The following is a 21731-nucleotide window of genomic DNA, read 5'->3' as shown; positions in this document are numbered from 1 at the left end:
TAATAATTTGCATAAATTTATACAAAATAAAAATGCCGTATCTACTCTGTAATTCTTCTTCTGATTATAAAACCTATTTTTAAAAATCATATTTACCCAACCATTTCCATATATAGTAAGAGCAAGTCATAAACATTCTGCTTCTTTGGAAAAAAATAGAAAAGATGATGTCAAGATGATATCTGGCAAAATTATGTATTTAAGAAATCAAGCTATTTAACTGAAAAAACTATGATGACCTCCATAAATAAAAATTATATCCATAAAAATGACTGTGGTATTAATTCTCAGCTTTTTATTTAACATCACCATTCAGTAATAGTCAGTAATGCAAAGGAAGGGAAAGAGCCTGAAATGTTTTAGAGATTTTAAAAAGTACTGTGGATTAACAGGAAGTTAATCCTGTTAATGAATTATTTTATATGTTTTTAAGAAAACATTTGTAGGATGATTCATGACACATTGGAGGAGTTGGCGTTATGCACTAATCTCAAGAAATCGACATCTTCTCAGGATATAATTTGGAGAAATACCTACATGATTGCAACTCAAAACTGCCAAACGAATCTATTCATAGCAATGCAATGGAAAACTAAAAACAACAACATTTTCCTAGCACAGAGTTGATCTACTGATAACAAACAGGGTTGCTAGGCTAGTAGTTAACAGGGAAAACATCAACCCCCTGTTCATCAAACTCCTGTACAATTCTGTCTCCAAACCAAGATGGCTCCAGATAAATATTAATTGTAGCTGGTACCATTATTCTTTCTGTACCTTCAAAGTAAGAAAATACATTAACAGGTTTTTTGAGAAGGCTTGTGTTTTATTACTTCATGTGGTCCAATGTAATGGAACATACTTTTCTAATAATAAATATTTTATGAAAGGATAAAATCTTTTTCTCTGGAAAACTTAAGAAAGCTAAGCTTTATGTGAGCAGGCTCTAAAAAGAAGAAAAAATTCCTTTGCTTCCAGTAGCTTTTTCTGTGTAAGACATTAACAGATTTGAAGTAAAAACCCCATGTCAGTCTGATTCTAAAAATTATCCTTTATTTCACCATGTCACAATGCAGGTGGAATGAAGCTGCACAATACATGAAGAGGACAGAATCTTCAAATCCTCTACTGCACATATAAACTGCTGTCACTGAAGGAAAAAGGGCCTTTTTCTCTCCAAAATGTAAAAGGAACAAATTGTGTATTTTTCACTAGTGTCTTTTAAATTTTTACAAAAGAGCTATATATGCTACTGAACATGTTTAGATTAAGTACTGTTCAGATTCAGGCTTCTGATAAGACTGCTTGCACAGCACAGCACAGAGAACATTTTATTTTCCTGCTACAGACCAAAGAAATCAACATAGTTCTCTCAATTTTATTCAAATTTAAAATACTGAAACCTCTGGTGAGGCATCTAATTAGTGTTTTTCAGGAAAGGCAGCGGTTTAGGGAAAAGTCTTAAGGACAAGACTTACTGGCTTCTGGAAGCCTGCTAGGCTAGGCTTCCAACAGAAGATCCCCTCAGGCTGGCCAGGTCACCTGTCCCTCTTTCCCTGCCTCGTGCCTGGACCTCCCTTGCACAACCACTGCCCTCAATCTGCATTTCTCCAAAGTCATGAATTTATTGCACATGCGTGTCAGATCTGGCCCTTCTTGCAAACAACAAAAGTTAAATTTATAAGAATGGAAGTGCAGAAGATCACTCTGTCCTGTAAGTGAAGCATTTAAAAGATACTTGGTAACTTAGAAAGTTACTCGGTGGAATCAGCTCAAGAGTTGTTTTCTTAGGTATGTCCTGGCCACACTGTCTATCAGATGTGACTTTATCCTGATGGGAGAAGGGCTTCTAAGAAAGCCTTTAAAGAAGATGTGAATGCATAGTAAGCACCATCAGAGCAACCCATCTGGACTGGAACTCATGCTTAAGGGATCCTGTAAAAAAGGCTCATTTGACCAAGGCAACTGGCCAGAGGAATTACCCTTGTGAGTCAAATATGGCTTTGTAGCTCTCAGTTAAGCACTGATTTTCTCCACAATTGATAGATTATTGACCTGTTAGACCTTTTCTTTTGACACATTACATACATCCTTCTCTTGCAATTATGTTCAGTCTGCAAAACTGTACAAGCTAAAAAGTCAACTTTTGATTATATCCTTAAATGTTTTTCTTTTTGACATGTCTTTGCAAAATAAATGCACTTATACAAAAGGAAAGCTTCAGAAAGCAACCAAAATAAATTAATGTGGGAAATAAGACATCCCAGCTGCATTATTAGAGAAGTATGTAAAGACTACAGGCAACTTTGCTTTGCTGCCTGCACAAACCTATAGCAGCAGTGACTTTAGCATACGATTACAAAGGCTTAATAACTCTTCTGAGTGGAAAAAAAAATTACTATGCTTTACATTGCTCTGGTGCCATTCATCTTCTTAATGTGCTGATTTTACTAATTTCTCTAAGGATACAATATCATCATCAATACCCCTTAGTTAATTTAAAAGTTGTTCAGTATGTTATGCACTGGAAAATTTAAAAATATTTTTATTAATATATAAAATAAAACAAAGCTAAATTACTGTATCTATTTTTAAATATATTGCAAAGTCAAGCACATATTACTATATACTGAATGGCAAGCTACAAATAGATGCAGATTTTTCTCACTGAGGTAGTTAATACAAAACATATTATACACTGTCATGGTTCACTATTTATAGCAGACTCTATTTACAAATCTATGATACCATATTTCCTCCTTAGGCACATAAATCCTTTTCCTCAAAAAAGCTACATACCTATTTAATATTTTAAGACTGGGTAAGGTTGAATGGGATGTCTTGAGAACAGCTAGTTTGACCTGCTCAAGTAGGGTCAGCTGCACAGGTGCCCAAAACCATGTCCAGCTGGGTTTTGATGGGTGTTCCACAGCCTCTCTGACCAGCCTGTTTGATACCCTCATGAAAAAAAGCTCTTTTTTGTGTTCAGATCTCGTGTTTCAATTCCTGCCGAATGCCTCTTGTGCTGGCAGTGAGCACCACTCAGAAGAATCTGGCTCCTTCTTCTTCATTCCCTCCCACCAGGTATTTTTACACATTGTATGTTGGGTACTTAAAGGCTACAAATAATCCTAGTAATATTTCACTTAGACAACTGCAACATGTTGAAAAGTTTTGCAAATACATTTTAGGAAGCATCTTTATTTTCCTTTTGTGTTCTCCCAGTAGTAATTTTTCTGCAGCAAATTTGCTAAATTGTTTTTTTAAAAATTAAATAGCCCTAGAAGAACCTAACTATCAGTGAAATACACTTCATCTGTACATCAAATTGAAGGGAGCATCAAACATTAGGGAAATGAAATGAGAACAGCTTGAAATCTCTATACAGCAGACAGGCAGGGGGTTGAGAGTGCTCAGGCTGCAGCTTTCCGCCCATTTCCTCTGCTGCAGTGCATCAGTGCAGGGATAGCCAGTCTCTATCCCTGGCAACCAGCAGCTGCTCAGTGAATCATCTTGGGGCAATAGGTTCATCTGAAAAAAAATACCTCCTTCCCACCCAAATGAGTTCTTCTTTATCCCAGTCATTTCTTCAAACTGATCTGCCATCAAATCATACAAAGTTAGGGCTGTACAAAAGAGTCTGTGGACAGCCAGAAACAGAAGGTGGGCAGCTCTGCTGATCAATGTGAAACCATACTTCAGTCTGCATCCCTAACCTGTCATCATCACAGCACTCACAACAGCTTAAAGAGGATCTCTGCAAGATCTCTGTAGCATCTAAAATGAAACAAACACTCCTGCATGGCTGAGTCATTTCTATTACTTTGTGAACTGCCTATGCACAGTTTTAAGCTCTGTAAGTGACCTAACTCCAGATACCATAGTGTAATTTTATCAATGGTACTTGAATCTACCATATAAGCTTTGGACATAAAAAAATGACTCATGCTGCTCGAGATATTCTATCTGCAGGACTACTTACCCTCTTCTATTTCTATACCCAATCTGACACCAAACACCCCCTACCCACCATATTTTCCTACTGTTAAGAGTAAGGAACACTAGAGATGAGGGTATAAGAGGCCAGGACAGGAGAATTTAAGAAGATTATCAAGGGTTCTGCCAGTCTTTATTTTCACTTATGTCCAAATTTAATGTCATAAATGAAAAGAGCATTTTTTGTGTGTGCCATGAAGTGAGCAATTTTAAAAATACTTTTCCAGTAGGATATTGTGAGAAATGTTTATTATGTTTGGAGCTTGTTATTATTCAGGAAGAAGCAACAAAAGAAATCTACCAGAATTCTATCAGAAAAGAAAACGATCAGAATCTAATTTCTAAAATAAAAAGTATAAAAGTACATGTCCTGAATAGCTTCTTGACATTGAAGAGAACCTGTATGGAATGTTCTTAGGAGGAGTTAAATGGAAAGAAAATTTCACAGTGGATTAACATTACCAAAATTTGCTCTGAATGCATACAGGAAGGAAAAGTACAAATATTTTTTATGGGTAAAAACTTTCATTTCTATACCTGTTTGGAAAAAGACTCTGGCAATTGTAGTGCGACAGAGTGGACATGGAGTGCTGGCTGGATTGTCTTTGGCAAGCATCCTCAAGCAAGGTTCACAAAAGATATGGTGGCATGGATAGCACATGTAAGGGTTGAAATAAACATCCAGGCACACAGCACAGAGATAGCTTTCTCTATCTCCTCTGAGTTCATGCTCATCATCTGTATGCAGGTTATCATTTGCAGGCTGCAAGAAGAAAAAGAGAACATATTTTCACATTCAGCTCATAACTACTTTTGATAAACCAGATGTCCGGAAGATCATTTTCAGTAATGGTTAAGAAGACAGTACACACAGGTGATATTCTTAAATTTAATACAGGTTACTTCTAAAAAGATGAAACATAAAACAGAAATGCCAGAAAAAGTCCTCTGTGGGAAAGATGAAAAATCACAACACAGTAAAAGAAGGAAGCAACAAAACCAAAAAGGCTGAGTAAAACTGTATTATGATCAGATTTCTTCTTTTAAAATGAATTTTTACAGTTTATATGTATCTTCATTATGAAAATGTAGAAATATAGGATGCTGTGGCTTGACAAGACCTTAAAGATCATCTAGTTCTGACCCTCCTGCCATGTGCAGGACATCTTTCTCTAGACCAGGCTGACCAGAGCTCCATCCAACCTGGCCTTGAACATTTCCAATAATGGCGCATCCATAAGTTCTCTGGTCAAACTGGAACGTGCCTCACCACCCTCACAATAAAAAATAGTTACCTAATATCAAATCTAAACTTACCCTGTTGCAGACTGAAGTCATGTCTCCTTGTTCTATCACTACATGCACTTGTAAATAGTTTCCCTCCATCTTTCTTGTAGGCTCCTTTAGGTACTGAATGGTCACAATTACATCACCCTTAAGCCTTCTCTTTTCCAACCAAATAACAAACAAAAACAAACTTTGAACAAACCAAATACTCAGTCTTTCCTCATAGGAGAGGTGCTCCATTCCTCTAATTATTTTTGTGGCCCTTGTTGGAACCTGCTCCAGCAGGTCCATGTCCTTCCTGTGCTGGGCCCCAGAGCTGCTGCAGCCCTGCAGGTGGGGTCTCAGCAGAGCAGAGCAGAGGGGCAGAATCCCCTCCCTGGCCCTGCTGCCCACACTGCTGTGGATGCAGCCCAGGACACGTGTGGCTCTCTGGGCTGGGAGTACCCCTGGCTGGGTCATGTCCAGCCTCTCAGCCACCAGCCCCCCCAAGTCCTTCTGGGCCAGGCTATTCTCGATTCCTTCATGCCCCAACTTGTATTGATATCATGGCTTGCTCCAACCAGTGCACATTTCACTTGTCTTATTAAACCTCCACGAGATTCCTGCACACCCACTTTTTGAGCTTGTCCATGCTCCTCTGGATGGCATCACATCCTTCAGGTGTGAAAATATCCATACTTTGCCAAGAAAGGCAAAACAAAACAAAAATCTCTAAAAATAAACTGTGGATTGTTCTGCCTTTGAAAAGTAATTTGTGAAGACCATGTTCCAGCAAGAATGAGTTCAAAACAAGCCACAACTTTATTACTACAAAGCACAATATAAACCTTAGAGTAGAAAGTCTAGGAACTCCTATAATCTTTGGCAACTGCTTGCTTTTGTCAGCACATGTGCTCCAAATTTCCTTGCAATGCTGTATTTGCAGGAAGACATAGTTGGACTTCCCAAATGGTGCTCATCCCATATGAGCACACTTGTGTGCATTGCCATGCTCTGGCTTTGCTCCTGTAAGATGACTGAACCTTTCCAAGTAATCTGCAGATCTGGTTTTAATGGCACCCTGGGTTTTTGGCTGTCATGATTTAGGAATGGTACTCTTCAATTTAGTGCTCCCACTGAGACTCTCCAAACCATGCCCACTCAACTCACTCACCCTCCCCTCTGTGGAGGGCTGGAGAGGAAAACTGGAGGCACAAAAGTGAAGACTGCAGATTGAGATAAGAAAAATTTACTGGGAATAGCAATGAGATAAGAATATGAACAATAACAGCAACAATAATAAAGACAGAGAGTACAAGAAAAAACATGGTTATTGCTCACTGTGGAAACTCCTGACATAATACCCCACTGCTCCCTCTGGCTCAGAACCAGTGCCACCTGACTGCCCCCTCCAGCTTGGAACTGATGTTTTCCAACTGCTCCCTCCAGCTCAGAATCTGCACCATGCTCACTCAACCAGAAGGAAGCCCTTCTCTTTGGAAGAGACTCCCTTCCCCTGACCCCAGCAATGACATGAGGTAGAATAGAACAATCCTCTTAGGTCTTATGCTCTGCCTCTTCTATCCATCTTATTTGTTTCTGTTTCTGCTTTTCTCTTTCACAGCTCACAGTACCCAATATACTCCAATAACCATGATATCTACCATGAAAAACCAAGACAGGAGCATATCAAGACACTGCTGAGTGTTAAAACTCTTCTCTCATCCCCCTTACTCTAAACTCCCAATCCTTGCCTCCCCTGTGCAGCTGTGGTGGGAAGTGATAGAGAAGCTTTGGTGGGTGCCTCGAATCCAGCCAGGGTCAATCTAACACACTATGCATTACAGAGGCCACTTTTGACACTCACAGGCCATGAAAGACCACTACTGTATGACACTGCTACCAAAAGTTAATGACAATTGTTAATATTGTGGTTACATAGATATGGGAATCTCTAGATGTTTCAGAGATGATTACATTTATGGCTTATTACATTTATGGCTTGTACTTATGGTTTGGATTGTTGTGTCTCTCGTTACTCCCAAAGAGTATCTCTCTCTATGGGAGTTACTGAACTCTGCAAATAGTAAGTAGGTCCTTAACAGCACAGGTACTGCGGGTTGCATTAAAAATACAGAGCAGAAGGATTTAGCGAGGATTTATCAGTTCTGGACAAACACTTATCCTGTCATTCCGCCTTAGCCTTTGCGTTGCACTTTCCAGGATATTATGTGGCAAGAATGCTTGTAAATTCCGAGCTGCTGTGGCAAAAATGCATTGCACTGTGTCCAATCGCAAGCTCTTGTACAACCATGAATGTCAGTAACTGTGTTTTTCTTACGTTAGAACTTACTGCTCCAATTTGTTTTTCTCCACTTGACAGGGCCACAGAAAACTTCGGTGTGTACTGAAATTTACTACAGAGGCAACTAGGAGGTACTGATAAGTCAAAAGCATAAGTCTGGCTGCACTAACACCCACAGACAGGAACAGCTTGGGACCATTACTTTCAGCTCCATGCTGTAGGAAAGCTTCTTAAGGTAACGTTAAATACTAGAGTATTACAACTATCAGTAAAACTGTTTAACTCAGACTGTCTCTACACTTACAGAAAACCCACACCAGAACAGAATGGCAAAGGGTAACAGAATTGATTACAGCTAAGTAATCTTAGAATGAAGGAAGCTTCATAATACCATTTCTTTGGAAAAAAAGTGGAAAATAATTTGTCAGAGAAAGTGAGGAAAGTCATCTCAGTAATTACATGACTGATGACTTCAGCAGAAATCAGGAAACACTAATACATTGTGAAAGTCCCTTCCAATGCTGCCACATGGGCTTGGCAGTGCTGAGTCAGGGCTTGAACATGATGATGTTAAACGTCTTTTCCAACCTAAATGACTCTATGATCCTATGTAATGTCAAAACCATAATTAAAATCTAGCACAAAAACAAAATACAGGATCAGGAAGCTATTGCTAATTGGTTTTGATGAGAACAGTTTGGAAAGAAAATATACCTTGTGTCCAGAGGAGCTGTCTGCAAGATAAATGTCTTTCATATGGCAATGAGTAACTAAGAGAGCGAGAGGCAAAACTGCTGAGGACTCACAGGTAACAGTTGGTTCTGAGACAGGTTTGTAATCATGGTAAGATGCATGGACAGAGGTGTCTCAGAAACAATTGCAACTAGAAAGATCAAAACTATTCTAATGTACAAACAAGATCTATTTAGGAGTAATTTTCTTAGTGGAAGAAACATCTTTTCTACAGCTTTGTGCGTCTTTTGAAAGACCTGTGTAGGTACATGGCATTATTCAGTACTGCAATGCTAAAACCAGAGCAACTTCCTTATGCAAGAATCCCATGCATAATAATTTAAAAAGTCATTATTTTTTTTGGTTTGCAATTAAGTGGTGCCTATATATATTACCAGAGTCGGGGCTTTAGTGTATGAAAACTTTACAATCATAAACCAGAATGGTTTTCTTACAGGATTATAGTATGAACAAAATTGAGAAAGGACATGTAACCATCAAGGACAGTGAAAGATTGTCAAATAATAACAGAAAAAGCTTGAAAGCAAAACTATTACTCCTAAGAAATGAAGGAAAGGTCTAAGGAATGGATGAAAGGCCTTTCATCTTCCCACGTTGATTGGGAACTGCTAATACAGTTTTGACAGTAACCCCTAGTATAGTGGACCATCTGAAGGATATTAACAAAAGAAAAGAGAGGAACAGTGAATCAACTTCTTGAGAAGCCTACAAAGCATGCTAAGTAACAAGGAGTCTAATACAGCAGTGGTTGAGAAAGGGCATGAAGATATAAAATATGGATATTGGAGCTTGTGAGAAGTCACTGCTACTGGACTACAGGAAAGTAGTTGATTCAGTTTCACATTCAGAAAGAATACATGCACCACTGGATATCTAATGCAACAACATCTAATGTATGGTTTACTTGTAATCATGTGAAAGACCTAGACCAACTGGTCATACACACAAGAAAAGATTTTGTATGAATGCTATCAGTAAAAGGAAGTTCAGAGTAAAACCTGGAAGTATGATCAAAACAATGGCAAAACCAAATAAGACACACATGTTATTTGACAAAGATGCCCTATTATGAAAAAAAAAACCAACCTGCAAACCATTCATTTTAACAAAACCTATTCAGAATGATTTGTAAGCTCAAAAATGTCCACAGTTGAAAGGAATGATCACTGAGGGAAAATCAGTTATATATTTCACATTATTATCGTGTAAAGAAAACTGCCTCTAGAATGATTTGCAGTTCTAAACCAGACTTTAAGTCTTCAATTATAATGCAGAATTGGAATCATACACCTCAGGTCTGAAAAAGTGAGAAAGAATGAATATTGATATTGTTTTATACAAAAACAGAGCAAAAAGAAATAAATGCTTCTTGGTTGTTACTGGACAAGAATATCAGTAGCTTTACATTGTCCCACAACAGCTTTAGAACCTTTAGTCAATTGCAAACGAAACTGGCACAAGGGTTATTACATCAGGTACATTGCTTCCTGAAAATTTCTTAAAATTAACATGTATATTGGGTACAGGGACTGAAATGAGTGTTGTTGTTATGAGAAAATCTTTAAATGTTCTCTTGCTTCAAACAGAATTTATCTAGACTTATTTCTGTAGAATAAATTAGTGACTTTTAATGACATTTCAAAAGTAAACTCATTCAAAAGTAAAAGAAAAAAAAAAAGAATCCAATATTAAAATGCAGAAAAACCCTTCCAAAAAATGTTGCTGGCTATACTAGCAGAAGTTCTTCCAAATCAGGTCAAAAGGTATGCCAGGGTTTGTATGCCTTTGAACATTCTGTTTCAGTTGACTGGTATAATGAATACAAAACGACATATTTTCAGGTGTTTGGCAAAACCGAGCTTGAAACATAAAAATCATAATAGGGTAGAGAGATCAATGCCCATGGCTTAAACATCTTTACAAATCAATAATTGAGACTAAACTCCCTGCACTCTAAATTTCTCCCCGTACAACATTTCAGAAAAGCTCAAAGGCAAGCCAAAAGCTTCAAAGCAGAGCCAAGCTGTCTAAGCAGCTCTGTGGAGCTACCTTTTGCCATGTCCTCAGTTCAGAATCACAGAACCACAGGATGACAGGCTGGGAAGGACCACAGTGGTTCATTTCAACCAATCTCCCTACTCCAGCAGGGAGTAGGATTGTGTCTAGACAGTTCTTGAGTGCCTCCGGTGAAGAGACCCACAACCTCTCCTGACAACCTGTTCCAGTGCTTGCCTCCCTGCACAGTGAAGAAGTTCTTCCTCATGTTCAGGTGGAACTTCTTGCGCATCAGCTCCTGCCCACAGCTCTTGTCCCATTACTCAGCACTTCTGAGAAGAGCCTGTCAGACACCTGTGTACATTGATAAGACTCACTCTCAGTCATCTCTTTGGCTGAACAGGATCAGTTCCCCAGCCCTTCCGCATCAAAGAGATGCTCCAGCTCTTTAATCATCTTTGTAACCCTCTACACCCACTGCAGCAGCTCCATGTCTCTGTCGTCCTGAGTAGACCAGAACTGAACACAGCACTCCAGGTGAGGCCTCATCAGGGCTGAGTAAAGGGGCAGGATCACCTTCCATGACCTGCTGGCAATTTTTTCCTAATGCACCCAGGATAGTCTTCTTGGGCACTGCTGGTTCATTCAGACTCTCTCTGCTGCATTTAGGATTGATAAATTGCTCTAGGGAAAAAAACTGAAAGATATTTTGTTCATTATTTTTACAGAGGAATTTCTTTCTAGAGCTAAGAAGCTAACAGTGGTATTTGTTTATTTGTGTTGGGTTATTTCACTTGTATTTTTGTTTCAGGTTGTTTTTTTGTTTTTTTTTGGTTTTTTTTTTTTGAGGGGATGAGAGGTTGTTCGAGTTTTTTTGTTCTTTTGGTTGGTTTTTTATTCTGCCTCATTTAGAAGTTGCCTTAGGCATTGGAGTTGTTCAGTTGACAAGTACAGATTGGTAGAGATCTGAGTGATCCAGACTAGTGAGTGGCATCCCTGTCCATGGAAAAGGGTTGGAAGTAGATATCTTTCAGGTCCCTTCCAACCCAAAGCCTGATATGATCTTGAGTAATTAAGTGTAGACCAAGGCTTCCAAGGCAACTACTGAGAGGACACACACATTAGAGCACCTTAAGAAAGAAAAGAATTATAAAATGCCTGAGACACAGCAAGTTAACCAATTTGACTCAATGAAATATTTTTACTTTGTCAGGAGACAAAGGCTTACTGTTGAGAAAAGTGGGAAAAAACCTCAGAAAAAAACAAAGGGAAGAAATTTTTTCTTCGTGTACATACCTCACAGAAAAAAAGAATAATGACTATTTTAATTTATTGCTGATTCATATTGTTTTAATCAAATTGAAACAGGCCACACAAAACTGAATGTATCTTGTGCTAGATACTGTACATATATATTATGCACTTATCCCCTTTCCAAGAATCTTATATAATATACTTCAGTTTGTTATTATGACAGATTTGAAATTATTTAAGCATTTTTTATTATGCAATTTGGTTAGTCTCTGCAGTTACTTCTATGAAGTAACTTTAGGCTTTTGAAATATATATCTAAACTGAGAGCTCTACATATTTTGGAAATTTCTCTAAGAAGAATCATATTTAAGGAACATCTGTAAACACAGCTTTTATGAAAATATCTTGAAGATCCCTGCAACTACTTAATAGACTTATAATAAGGTTTTCTTCCTATTGAAATAATCCAATTATAAAGAAGAATTGAGAGATGGGCTACTGGAATAAGTATAACTCAAAATTCTTGTACCACTATCAAACAAACACCTTAATGTTGAGAGCTTTGTAACAAGCTGGCTCCTGGATAAGGGCCACAGCCAGATTAATCTGCCTGAGATACAAACAGGGGAAATGTAGAGGATTTTGTAGATAGTTAGCTAGCCAACAAAGATCATGCTGGAAGCAAGAAGGAGACGAGGATAAAAGCGGCAAGGTCACTGTGCCCTTGCCGAAACTTGAGGTTGTGGGAGAGGTTCGTTAGCTAGCAAGAATGAAGGAACGATAGTAGAAACCATAACAAGGTGAACACAAGAATGTAAACGTAGACGTAGTTGACTGATAAATGACTAACCAATGATGAGCTCAATTTTTGCAATATGCATTAGCCTTATTAACACTGCTATAAATGTGTGTGCCTATCCAATAAACTTTTGAGACTTGTTGTTCATCATCTGGTGTGCAAGTCTTCCTTCTCCATCACCTTAATATTTATAATCACCCTTAACTAGTATATAAGAAATTAGTGCCATGTTACAAGCTTATCTTTACTTTTATTTTGTATTTCATAAAACGTATACATAGTTTACACAGGCATGTAAGAAGACCAAGTCTGCTTTATAGTTAAGTAGCCAATGAAGCTTTCCACCAGAAATAAACATTGAGGCACAGCTATTAGGGTCACTAGATCTAAGAATAAAGCAAATATTAACAATTATTTATCTTTATTGTAACCGCTATTCCAAACAAAGAGAAGCAAAATTCATTCCCAGAGGCCCACATAAACTTCCATGAATCTCACAGAGCCTTGATATGATGCCTCAATATAGATAAAAGGATCTGTTGGCCCTTCTGGTGTGAATTCCATGCAGAGAAAACCTTTAACAACTTTTTTTTTTTACAGAAGTTGTTGTATAAAACATACAAACACACTGGAACTGGAAGGTCAAATAAGAGCCCTAAAGAAGTAAACAAATTATTGTGTTTTGTTAGTTTGTTAGTATATTATATAGAGCAAAACAGTTGCTATCTACACCTAAAGTTCCCCTCTCTAGTACAGTGAGTGCAACTCCTCTCTAGTACAAACCTCTAGTTGTTCTGGTTCCTGGTAAAATGATATAGTCATGTCAATTTACATACAACCGAGATGAAGAATCAAAAAAATATTTTGGCTTTAGTTTTAATTTTTTACCTGCAAAAACAGATTTTTTTTTTTTTTAAATTTTAGCAAAAAAGATTTGCAGCACTGAAATAAAAGACAAGTGCTTATATTTTAATTCTTCCTCTAGGATATGAGAGAAAGTATACACTACTGCTTTTAGGGAAATGCTCATAAACAAAACGTCTGTAAAAGCGAATCTTGAACAGTGCTGCGACATTTTGGCAGCTTTGCATAAGTATAGTACTGGAAAGAATGCATTTGAAGTGCTACTGGTCATTCAGTATAAATTTAATGCAAATTACAGTGATGCATGACGCAATCTGAGGTAACAGCATACAACAGACACTTAGTGAAGAATACTGACTCTTACCATTCACAAAGGTCTCTTCCCCAGCACTATACAGCAGAAAGTGGAGTAGGCAACATGGAAGAGTGTTGGTCAGATGTGGAGGTTCTTTCCTGTTCTGAGCAGCATTTATAAACTGTTTATAACACAATATCACTCCATTTGTGGAACACTGCTTTCAAAAACAGCAAGATAAATGTACAGATTTTTAGTTTTCTACCAGTCTTACTGCTCCTGGCATTTGCCTGCTCCAAGGTAAGGTTCTTTCTACTCATAAAGTCTACAGTAACTACAAAGATTTTTCTGCTAGCAATTAGAAAAAGATCAACATAAAGAGAGTTACACAGTTTTTGGTTGCTAGATACAGTTACAGAAGGCTTCTTAGCATTTGAGCCAGAAAGAGTTCAGAGTCTGATGAACAGAACTCTCAGGACAAGCATTTTCAAAAATGTCTTCAAATGATTTTGAAACAAATTCCTCAGTATTATTATGTAGCCATGACCATCCTTTCAGTCATCAGCTGTGGTGTTACATGATCACTCAAATTTTATGAATACAGTAATAACATGTTTCCAACACAGGTTGGAAGAAGTCCCAAAAGACTGAGGTAGAAGTAAAAAAATTCTTGCCTTTAATTCATCAGATAGAATATAATTTAGTTAGAATTCATAACAACTATGACCAAAGGAGGTATTTAACCCAGATAAATTAACTCTGCTTTTATTTTTATTCACCAGGATGTGCATTATGGTACAACCAACTCTGACCCTTCTTGTGGACACCTGTGGAAAGTGATATCCTTCTTTCTGGGGTGGGTGACCATTGTGTGCCTTAGATTGAGCACTCTGTTCACCCCAAAATCAAGAGTTATGAATCTGCAAGTATTTTTTGTCTTCACAAATGAGGTATAGTTTGTGAGGTATCACATTAAAAGAAATATTCACTTAGTGAGATGAATTGCTTTAAAATAAGTTGCCCTAAAATTAGGAACCCAAAGCTATATTTAGACAATTAAAGGATTGTCCCAGTTTTCAAAGAATTTCCTTATCTGGATGGAGCAACTGGGTGATCATCTTCCTTAAAACAATCAGGCCACCTATTTAAAGTGTGTTGACTAAGTTTTTAAAAATCAAATTAAATTATTGATTACTTAAATAGACTCCATCACTAAACAGTGTTTAGAGTACAGCATTCAACTGTTCTGAAGGAAAATTAAAACAAGCAAAGGTAATCGGATTGAATCACTGTTGCTTTTTTATATCTACTAAGATGACTAGGGAATAATCCTAGATTCATCAGAATCAAATATTTTAATTCACTTCTTATGTAGTTCAATATGACTTGAAAAATTCATATACAGTTTTCTCTTAAAATGCAAACAAACAAGTCACCAAAATATACAACTATCTGTTTCTACTTAAAAAAAAAAATCAGGAAAATTATATTAGATTTTCCATTACTACAAACTTACAAGAAGTACAAATCTGTTTGATTTCCTACAGAAGGTCTATTGCCTTTCTGGAGATTTTCTTAAAGTTGTAAACAACATTTTTAAAAGTAAAAAAATTTTTAAGGTTAAGACTCTAAGAGCCATCAACAACAAGACCTTTATCTCCATTTTCATAACATAATTATCTGAGTCAGTAAAACTTGCAGTTTGTAATCCATCTGTAGCAGACACTGCAATGCTAAATTAAAACAATAATCAACCAAAATACAAAAGTGTTTCAGATGTTCTCATGCAGCAATAGAAAATGCCCCTTCTGTTTCTTATTTTCATGCAAACCTTGGAGACTGACACTGAAATTTTATCCTGAGCTATGGAAGAAAATAATCCAGGTGGACCTGCAGTAATAAAGTGCTCCCCAAACCTTATGTATATTGGTTTTTTCTTACAAATAATATCTAGATGTTCAGTTTGATTAATCCTTGTCTCCTCAACTCTTAATCTTTATGATACTTTGTTAGAAAGTTTATTAGAAATATTATTGTAAACTGTGGTCCCGTATTGGCAGCAGTCAGCAATAAGCAGTACATTCTTTCCTTGGTATTTTATTTGGTCATATTCAAAGTCACCCAAATTGTGCAAAAGCTTATTTCCCTCAAATGTAACTGTTAGACATCACAATCTGAAAGTGCTAAACATTGATGGATTCAACGGGGTCACCTGTCAGTATTCTCGTACCTGAATAAATTCACTTTCCAGATAGTTAAATTAAGCTACTCTTATCGCTTCTCTCTGATAAACAGAGCAGGAATTATTGCTAACTTTTTTATTTCAGAGTACAAGTTAACAATTTTGTATGCATGCATCTTTCTGTAATTATTAGTAATTTCATATACATGTCTATAAACACTTAATCTCATGAAGAGCAAACTACATTCCCTGAACAGCTATTGAACCACCATCATTCTATTTCATGCAAGGTATAAATTTTCTCCGTTGTATAAGCAAGATATTGCACCCTACTTCATTTTCCCCAGATGTTATTCATGAAGACAGTGAGGCCCTTTTAAATTTTAGGATGCCATCCGTTCTCATGAGCCTTCCTACAAAAGACTTGAGCGATCTGAATAATGACCTCTGAATATTTCAAACTTCTCCCTTTGCTACAGTTTAATAGTGCACATTTTTCTTCTAATGAAGTATTCCACAAAGTCTTTCAGAAACTGATTATGAAAATCCACCCTCGCAGAAAAAAAATTAAAAATCTTAGTGTGTAAAGCTTTTATTTGGAATTGTAGGATGCTGAAAGAGAAGAATCAAACTGAACATCTACTATTTCACATTTCTCTGCCTGGATTAAAAAATTAGGATACAACTATAAAGGTGTTGCAACACACCAACAGAAAATTGAATCTAAGTAGCTACTACTTACCTTTCAACAATGTTACCATAAAATATGATTTGCTTTAGATGAAGGCAAAATTCTTGTTGGAGGGTTAAAATTTTTCAAAAAGTAGACCAGAAAAAAACCCATAAGCATAATCATTTTCATAACCATCATTATAAGCATGGTCATCTTCTCATGTCTAAAATGAATCTGAACTTTTGTATCTAGCTTAGCACTGGTAAACCTTAACTTAAAAAGTTTAACTGTTCATGCAACAAATTCCTATCTACATTCATTAAAATTCTCAAAACACATAGATTTACTAAAGTGAATGCACTGCCCTAATACTTCACATATTTGACCCAACTTAGATATATGACATAATGAATACTTGGATCTGGCTATGATAGTCAACATGCAAAATAATTAATCCTCAAAATACAGGGAATCTCAAAAATTTCACTGCTGACATTTTAAAAATACTTGCAAGACTGACATCAAGAAGATATAAAAGAGTTTGGAAATTTGTAGAAATACAAAGAAACTAGAACACACAGCTTACAATGTTTTCATGTGAAGAACAGTTCAAAATATACACAAGAAAAAAAAGAACACCAGGAAAGGTTATTTCAGACTTATTGTTCTACATGGTGTAAAATAAACTGCAATTTATTTTTGTGGCAAAGTCCTGTACTATACTTTGACATTAGAATATCTATCCCCTTTCTGAAAAATCCAAGAGATGCCCACTATCATTAATACATTAAGATTGTTTCATTTTTAATTATCTATACTGACATTAAGCAAAGACACTACTTCATACTTTGCGTTTAGTATAACAGTGAGGGGAAAAACTGAAATATTATAAAAATAATGCTAGCAGACTGAGGTAGAGGACAGACCTCACGCAACAGCCTCCCTCATGTTCTTGGGACTCACTAGTAAGGTCTTAGAAACTTCCTGATGTCAGCTAATAATTTTCATCTCCTTAATGTGGACAGCATGCATGTCCTAGTTTAGTAGGACAGAGAAAATATTTTCTAATGAGGAAACATAACAGGCAAAGACAAAAGACCCAATACAGCGAAGCACACAAAGCAAACCAATGCCATTTAATTTGATTGTGCTGGGTTGGTTGCCTCCTTAATATAAGTTTGTAGCTGACAAACTGTGAGCATTTTTAGATGTATTATTTATGTCAGTTCTTCAGGCAAAAGCAGGGCATGTTTGGAGCAACAAAGCTCACTTTTACACTGTTCAAAAGCCTGCCAATCTTACAAAGAATAAAACTTGTTCTGCTACAAACTTTTCATTTTATGATTTTCACAGTGCACTCCATGCAAGGGTAGCACTTAAATCTGGATCTTAAAGGACACAAGCTAAAGCCTTCAAGCAGAAGATGTAACATAAAGCCTTTGTGAAGGGTAAAACCAGCACAAATTCTTAGAGCGCATGACAAACTCAAATCTTCTAGCACCTAACATTCTGTTGCTAAAAAGAAGTTTTAGTACTCAGATAAACCTTCAAAAGTAATTAACTGACAGAGACAATCTGAAAGAAAAACTCAGTGATGTGAGCACTGTCCTGCTTAAGCCTGAGTGCAGCCTTAGTTCTGAAGTCCATCAATGTCAACATTAGTTATTTAACTGTGATTATTTAGTGGTGTATGAAACAGACTCGGGAACTAAAGAGGCTGTTGGGAAGAAAATGCAGAGAAAAGCTGGAAGGTGTGTCAAAAAACTAACCAAATGCAGAAATAAAAAAAAATTCCTCATACACAGTATAAAATTGTCTGTGCTTTGTATTTGTAGCGAAAACAGTGCTGACAGCACACCTATGTTTTGGCTATTGCTTCATACCTTGGAATGCTTCCTTTCTTGTTTCTAACAGGCTGTGAGACTGGGCTTGAAGTTGGGAGTTGGTAGAGTCAAGACAGGTGACCCATGCAACCGAGTGTCATACTCAGGGAGATGAGGATGAAGGGGTGAATGTTTGTGGTTATATTTCCCTGTGCAAGCAGCCATCAGATCTGCTGAAGCCCTTGAATCCTAGGAAGCAGTTGGACATCTAACTTCTGATAGAAAGGAGTGAAAAAACTTTTTGCTCTGCTTGCACACAGAGCTTTTACCTTGCCTGTTAAATTTTCACTATCTTGATCTGTGAGTGTTCTCACACTCCTTCCATTTGCTCCCACAAGAATGGTCCCCTATTTGCCTTTGCAAGAGAGATGAGCAAGCAAGGGGCTGGGTGGGTGGGTGTTTGTCTGCTGGCTGGGGTCAGCATATCACAGCCCTTGAAGGCACTGAGCAGATATTACTAAGTGTTTAATTACTCCTCCAAAGACTGTATCTTGACAGGAATAAAGAGGCATACACAAGTAATTTTATTAAAAAACAAACAAAAAATCCCCCCCCCCCAAAAAACAAACAAACCCAAACCAAACCAAACCAAACCAAACCACACCAAAAAACCCAAGTAACTTGTTCCATAGTGATGGATGATAATTGCACAATAAAAATAAGACACCATTATAATACTATGCTAAATGATATAGACAAGTTTTTAATAGTTCTTCAGCCTTCAATCACAGTTCATTCACGTTGCTCCTTCCATTACTGCATGTAAGCTTTCAGTTTCAGCAGTTATTTTCTCAATGCCAGAAGAGTGCTTTAAGTGCTTTAAAACATTACGTGAAAAGATCTTGTCAAAAGCCCAAACCAATTCTGTAATGTAATAAAACCCAGTGAAATCTTTCTTCTATGATTTTTATAAAACCCATTACCATATGCCTACCAAACTAAGATGAAGGAAATCAATGACAGATAACATTGGAAAGGAGATTATGAACTTGTCCCTAGGTCTGTACTACATACCTGCTTTCATTAGTTCAACCTGTTCTTCCTGGCACCAAATCTAGTCACTAAGATACTCCTGAGAATGCAAAGATAACACATCAACACAGATTCTGATAAATTAATGCCAAAATATGATGCCTGCCTTGTCTCTAGTTGTTGTAGATTTCCAAAGACTGGTCACTTTCTGAGTGTCTAAATGTGGTACAAACAAAAATTTAAATCAAATAGTGTAAACAACATATCACTACCTTGTAGCAAGGACACTGACATGAAAGGACCTCGGACACTGCCCTTGACAAAGAATATGACTTTGTTCTCATTTTTCCCAGGAAGAACATTTAATTTTCTGTGTTTACAACAAAAGCACATAGTCAGACAATCGAAATGATACAGTTTTCTAGGTCTGTATTTAAAAAGGACAGTCTTGCAGAAGTTTAAAAGGTACACATACTAACATCAAAGAGATGCTGGTGTCTCATTTCTCTCTTTACACTCATTTATAGAACAAATACTATCATTTAGGTCTCCACTTGCAACAAATGAGATTACTTTATAATGGAAAAAGTACTTTATAATGGAAAAAGTTACTTTATAATGGAAAAATACTGTCAAATATTATTTTATAAAATGTGCAGCTGTACACATAGTAAAAATGGTCATATGGCTATCTGATATAGTTCCTTGTTGTAGAGCTGCAATTCTTTTAAGAATTCAAAGTTTAACATGATTCTTAGAAGAACTATGACTCACTTCAGTTAAAAATTATAACAATTTTTACAAGGCATAAAGAATCCAGGAAAAATCCTTAGAGAACACAGGCTCTCCAGATTTGAGTATAGCTGTTTTAACTTCAGTTTTCAGTATGGCAAAACAAATGTATGTTACTATCAGAAACTATCCTTATAGAGATCTACTGTCTATGGTCCTAGGCAGTTAAGTGTGAATTTGTTTTACCAAATTGACAAAGGCTTTTTGCCAATTAAAGTTGTAAATAAAATTACTTATTTCAAAGATATTTGCAACAATAACCCAGCAAACAATGAATCTCTTGAAACTTAAAATCTATTACCTGAACCAGAGCCTCTTAAACACTTCTGATAATATGTATTTTTAGTTTTAGATTATACTGGTTTTGAGCATACTGATTTACGAATATCAAAATTAGATATTCACTTAAAATTTTCAAATACAGATAACAGCTCTGTGAAAGCATATATTGCAATTTATAGCATAATAAATTAAAAACTATTTTACCTTTAAAACAAAACTAAATTAATAATTCAGACTGCTCCACATTACCACAATCAATGTAGCAACTTTACTGCATCTGAAAAAAATACTACAATCTTCCAAATTGGAGACGATTTGTGGTTTGCACCAGGCATATACTTATACACATACATATATACAAAATTCTTGCAATTGGGTAAGATGATCATTCAACCAGTGTTTGGGTTTTTCATAATTTTCATCTCTTGAAAGACCCCAGGATTCTCAGTGCTCCAATGAAGTACCTACATGGTACCCAATACTCTCAGAGAAAATACTGCCTGGAAAATTCAACATGCTTTTGCATCAGTTTTGCATCAGTTTGAACTTAAATTTGAATTAGAAGACCCTGGTCTTCCAGCCTCACTATAGCATGTCATTGTTCTCACACCAGTCTTTAAAAAGTTTCTCTGGCTGTAATCTCACTGAACTAACTACTGATCTTCAGAGCAGAGCCACTAAGTTGATCAGAGGGCTGGAGCACCTCTCCTTTGAGGCGAGTCTTACACAGCTGGAATTTTTCAGCCTGGAGAAGAGAAGGTTCCAGGGAGACCTTCCAGCGCCTTCCAGCACCTGAAGGGTCCTACAAGAAAGATGGGGAGGGACTTTTTACAAGACCATACTGTGACAGGACGAGGAGGAATGGCTATGAAGCAAAAGAGGGCTGATTTAGATCAGATATTTGGCAGAAATTGTTTACTGTGGGGGAAGTGAGGCACTGGCACAGTCTGCCCAGAAAATCTGTATCTGTCCCATCCCTGGAAGTGTTCAAGGCCAAGTTGGATAGGGCTCTGAGCAACCTGGTCTAATGGAAAGAGCCCTGACAATGGCAGTGGGATTGGAAATATATGGCTTTTAAGGTCTTTTCTAAACCAAACCATTCTGATTCTATGATTTCCAGAATACATTCTCTTTTTCAGAGAATATTTTTAATTTTCCAAAATTCTGACATGACATTAAAAATTTTCTACAGAGATAAAATTAAAATGCAACTGACTTTTAAGACCTTGAAGTTCTCTGAAAAATGTCTGGGCAATTTTTCTGCTACCAAATGTTAAAAATACAGTCAGTTCTGTAATTCCAATTCAGTTTTAAAAATGCTTGTAGAGAGTAGTTAATTCTATAGTTAATATGCTTATGCTGTACAATCATGTCCACTCAAACCAAATTTAGTACAAAGCAAGGAGCCAAAAACAAGAGT

The 21731-nt window shown here is 36.7% G+C and overlaps 1 protein-coding gene across 1 annotated transcript in view; it reads right to left on the bottom strand.

The window, feature by feature from the left end:
• The window catches only part of RNF180 (ring finger protein 180), a 62073-nt gene that overhangs the window by 19788 nt on the left and 20554 nt on the right, over positions 1-21731 (bottom strand). The window contains exon 4 of the mRNA XM_041414660.1: positions 4534-4759. Within this exon, the coding sequence (XP_041270594.1) occupies positions 4534-4759 (226 nt within the window). The remainder of the gene's footprint in view (positions 1-4533; positions 4760-21731) is intronic.

The sequence above is a fragment of the Onychostruthus taczanowskii genome, unplaced genomic scaffold (genome assembly GCF_017590055.1).
Source record: "Onychostruthus taczanowskii isolate IOZ18803 unplaced genomic scaffold, ASM1759005v1 scaffold46, whole genome shotgun sequence".
NCBI lineage: Eukaryota > Metazoa > Chordata > Aves > Passeriformes > Passeridae > Onychostruthus > Onychostruthus taczanowskii.
Note: the sequence above shows the minus strand (reverse complement) of the source record. Positions and strands in the feature narration are given on the sequence as shown.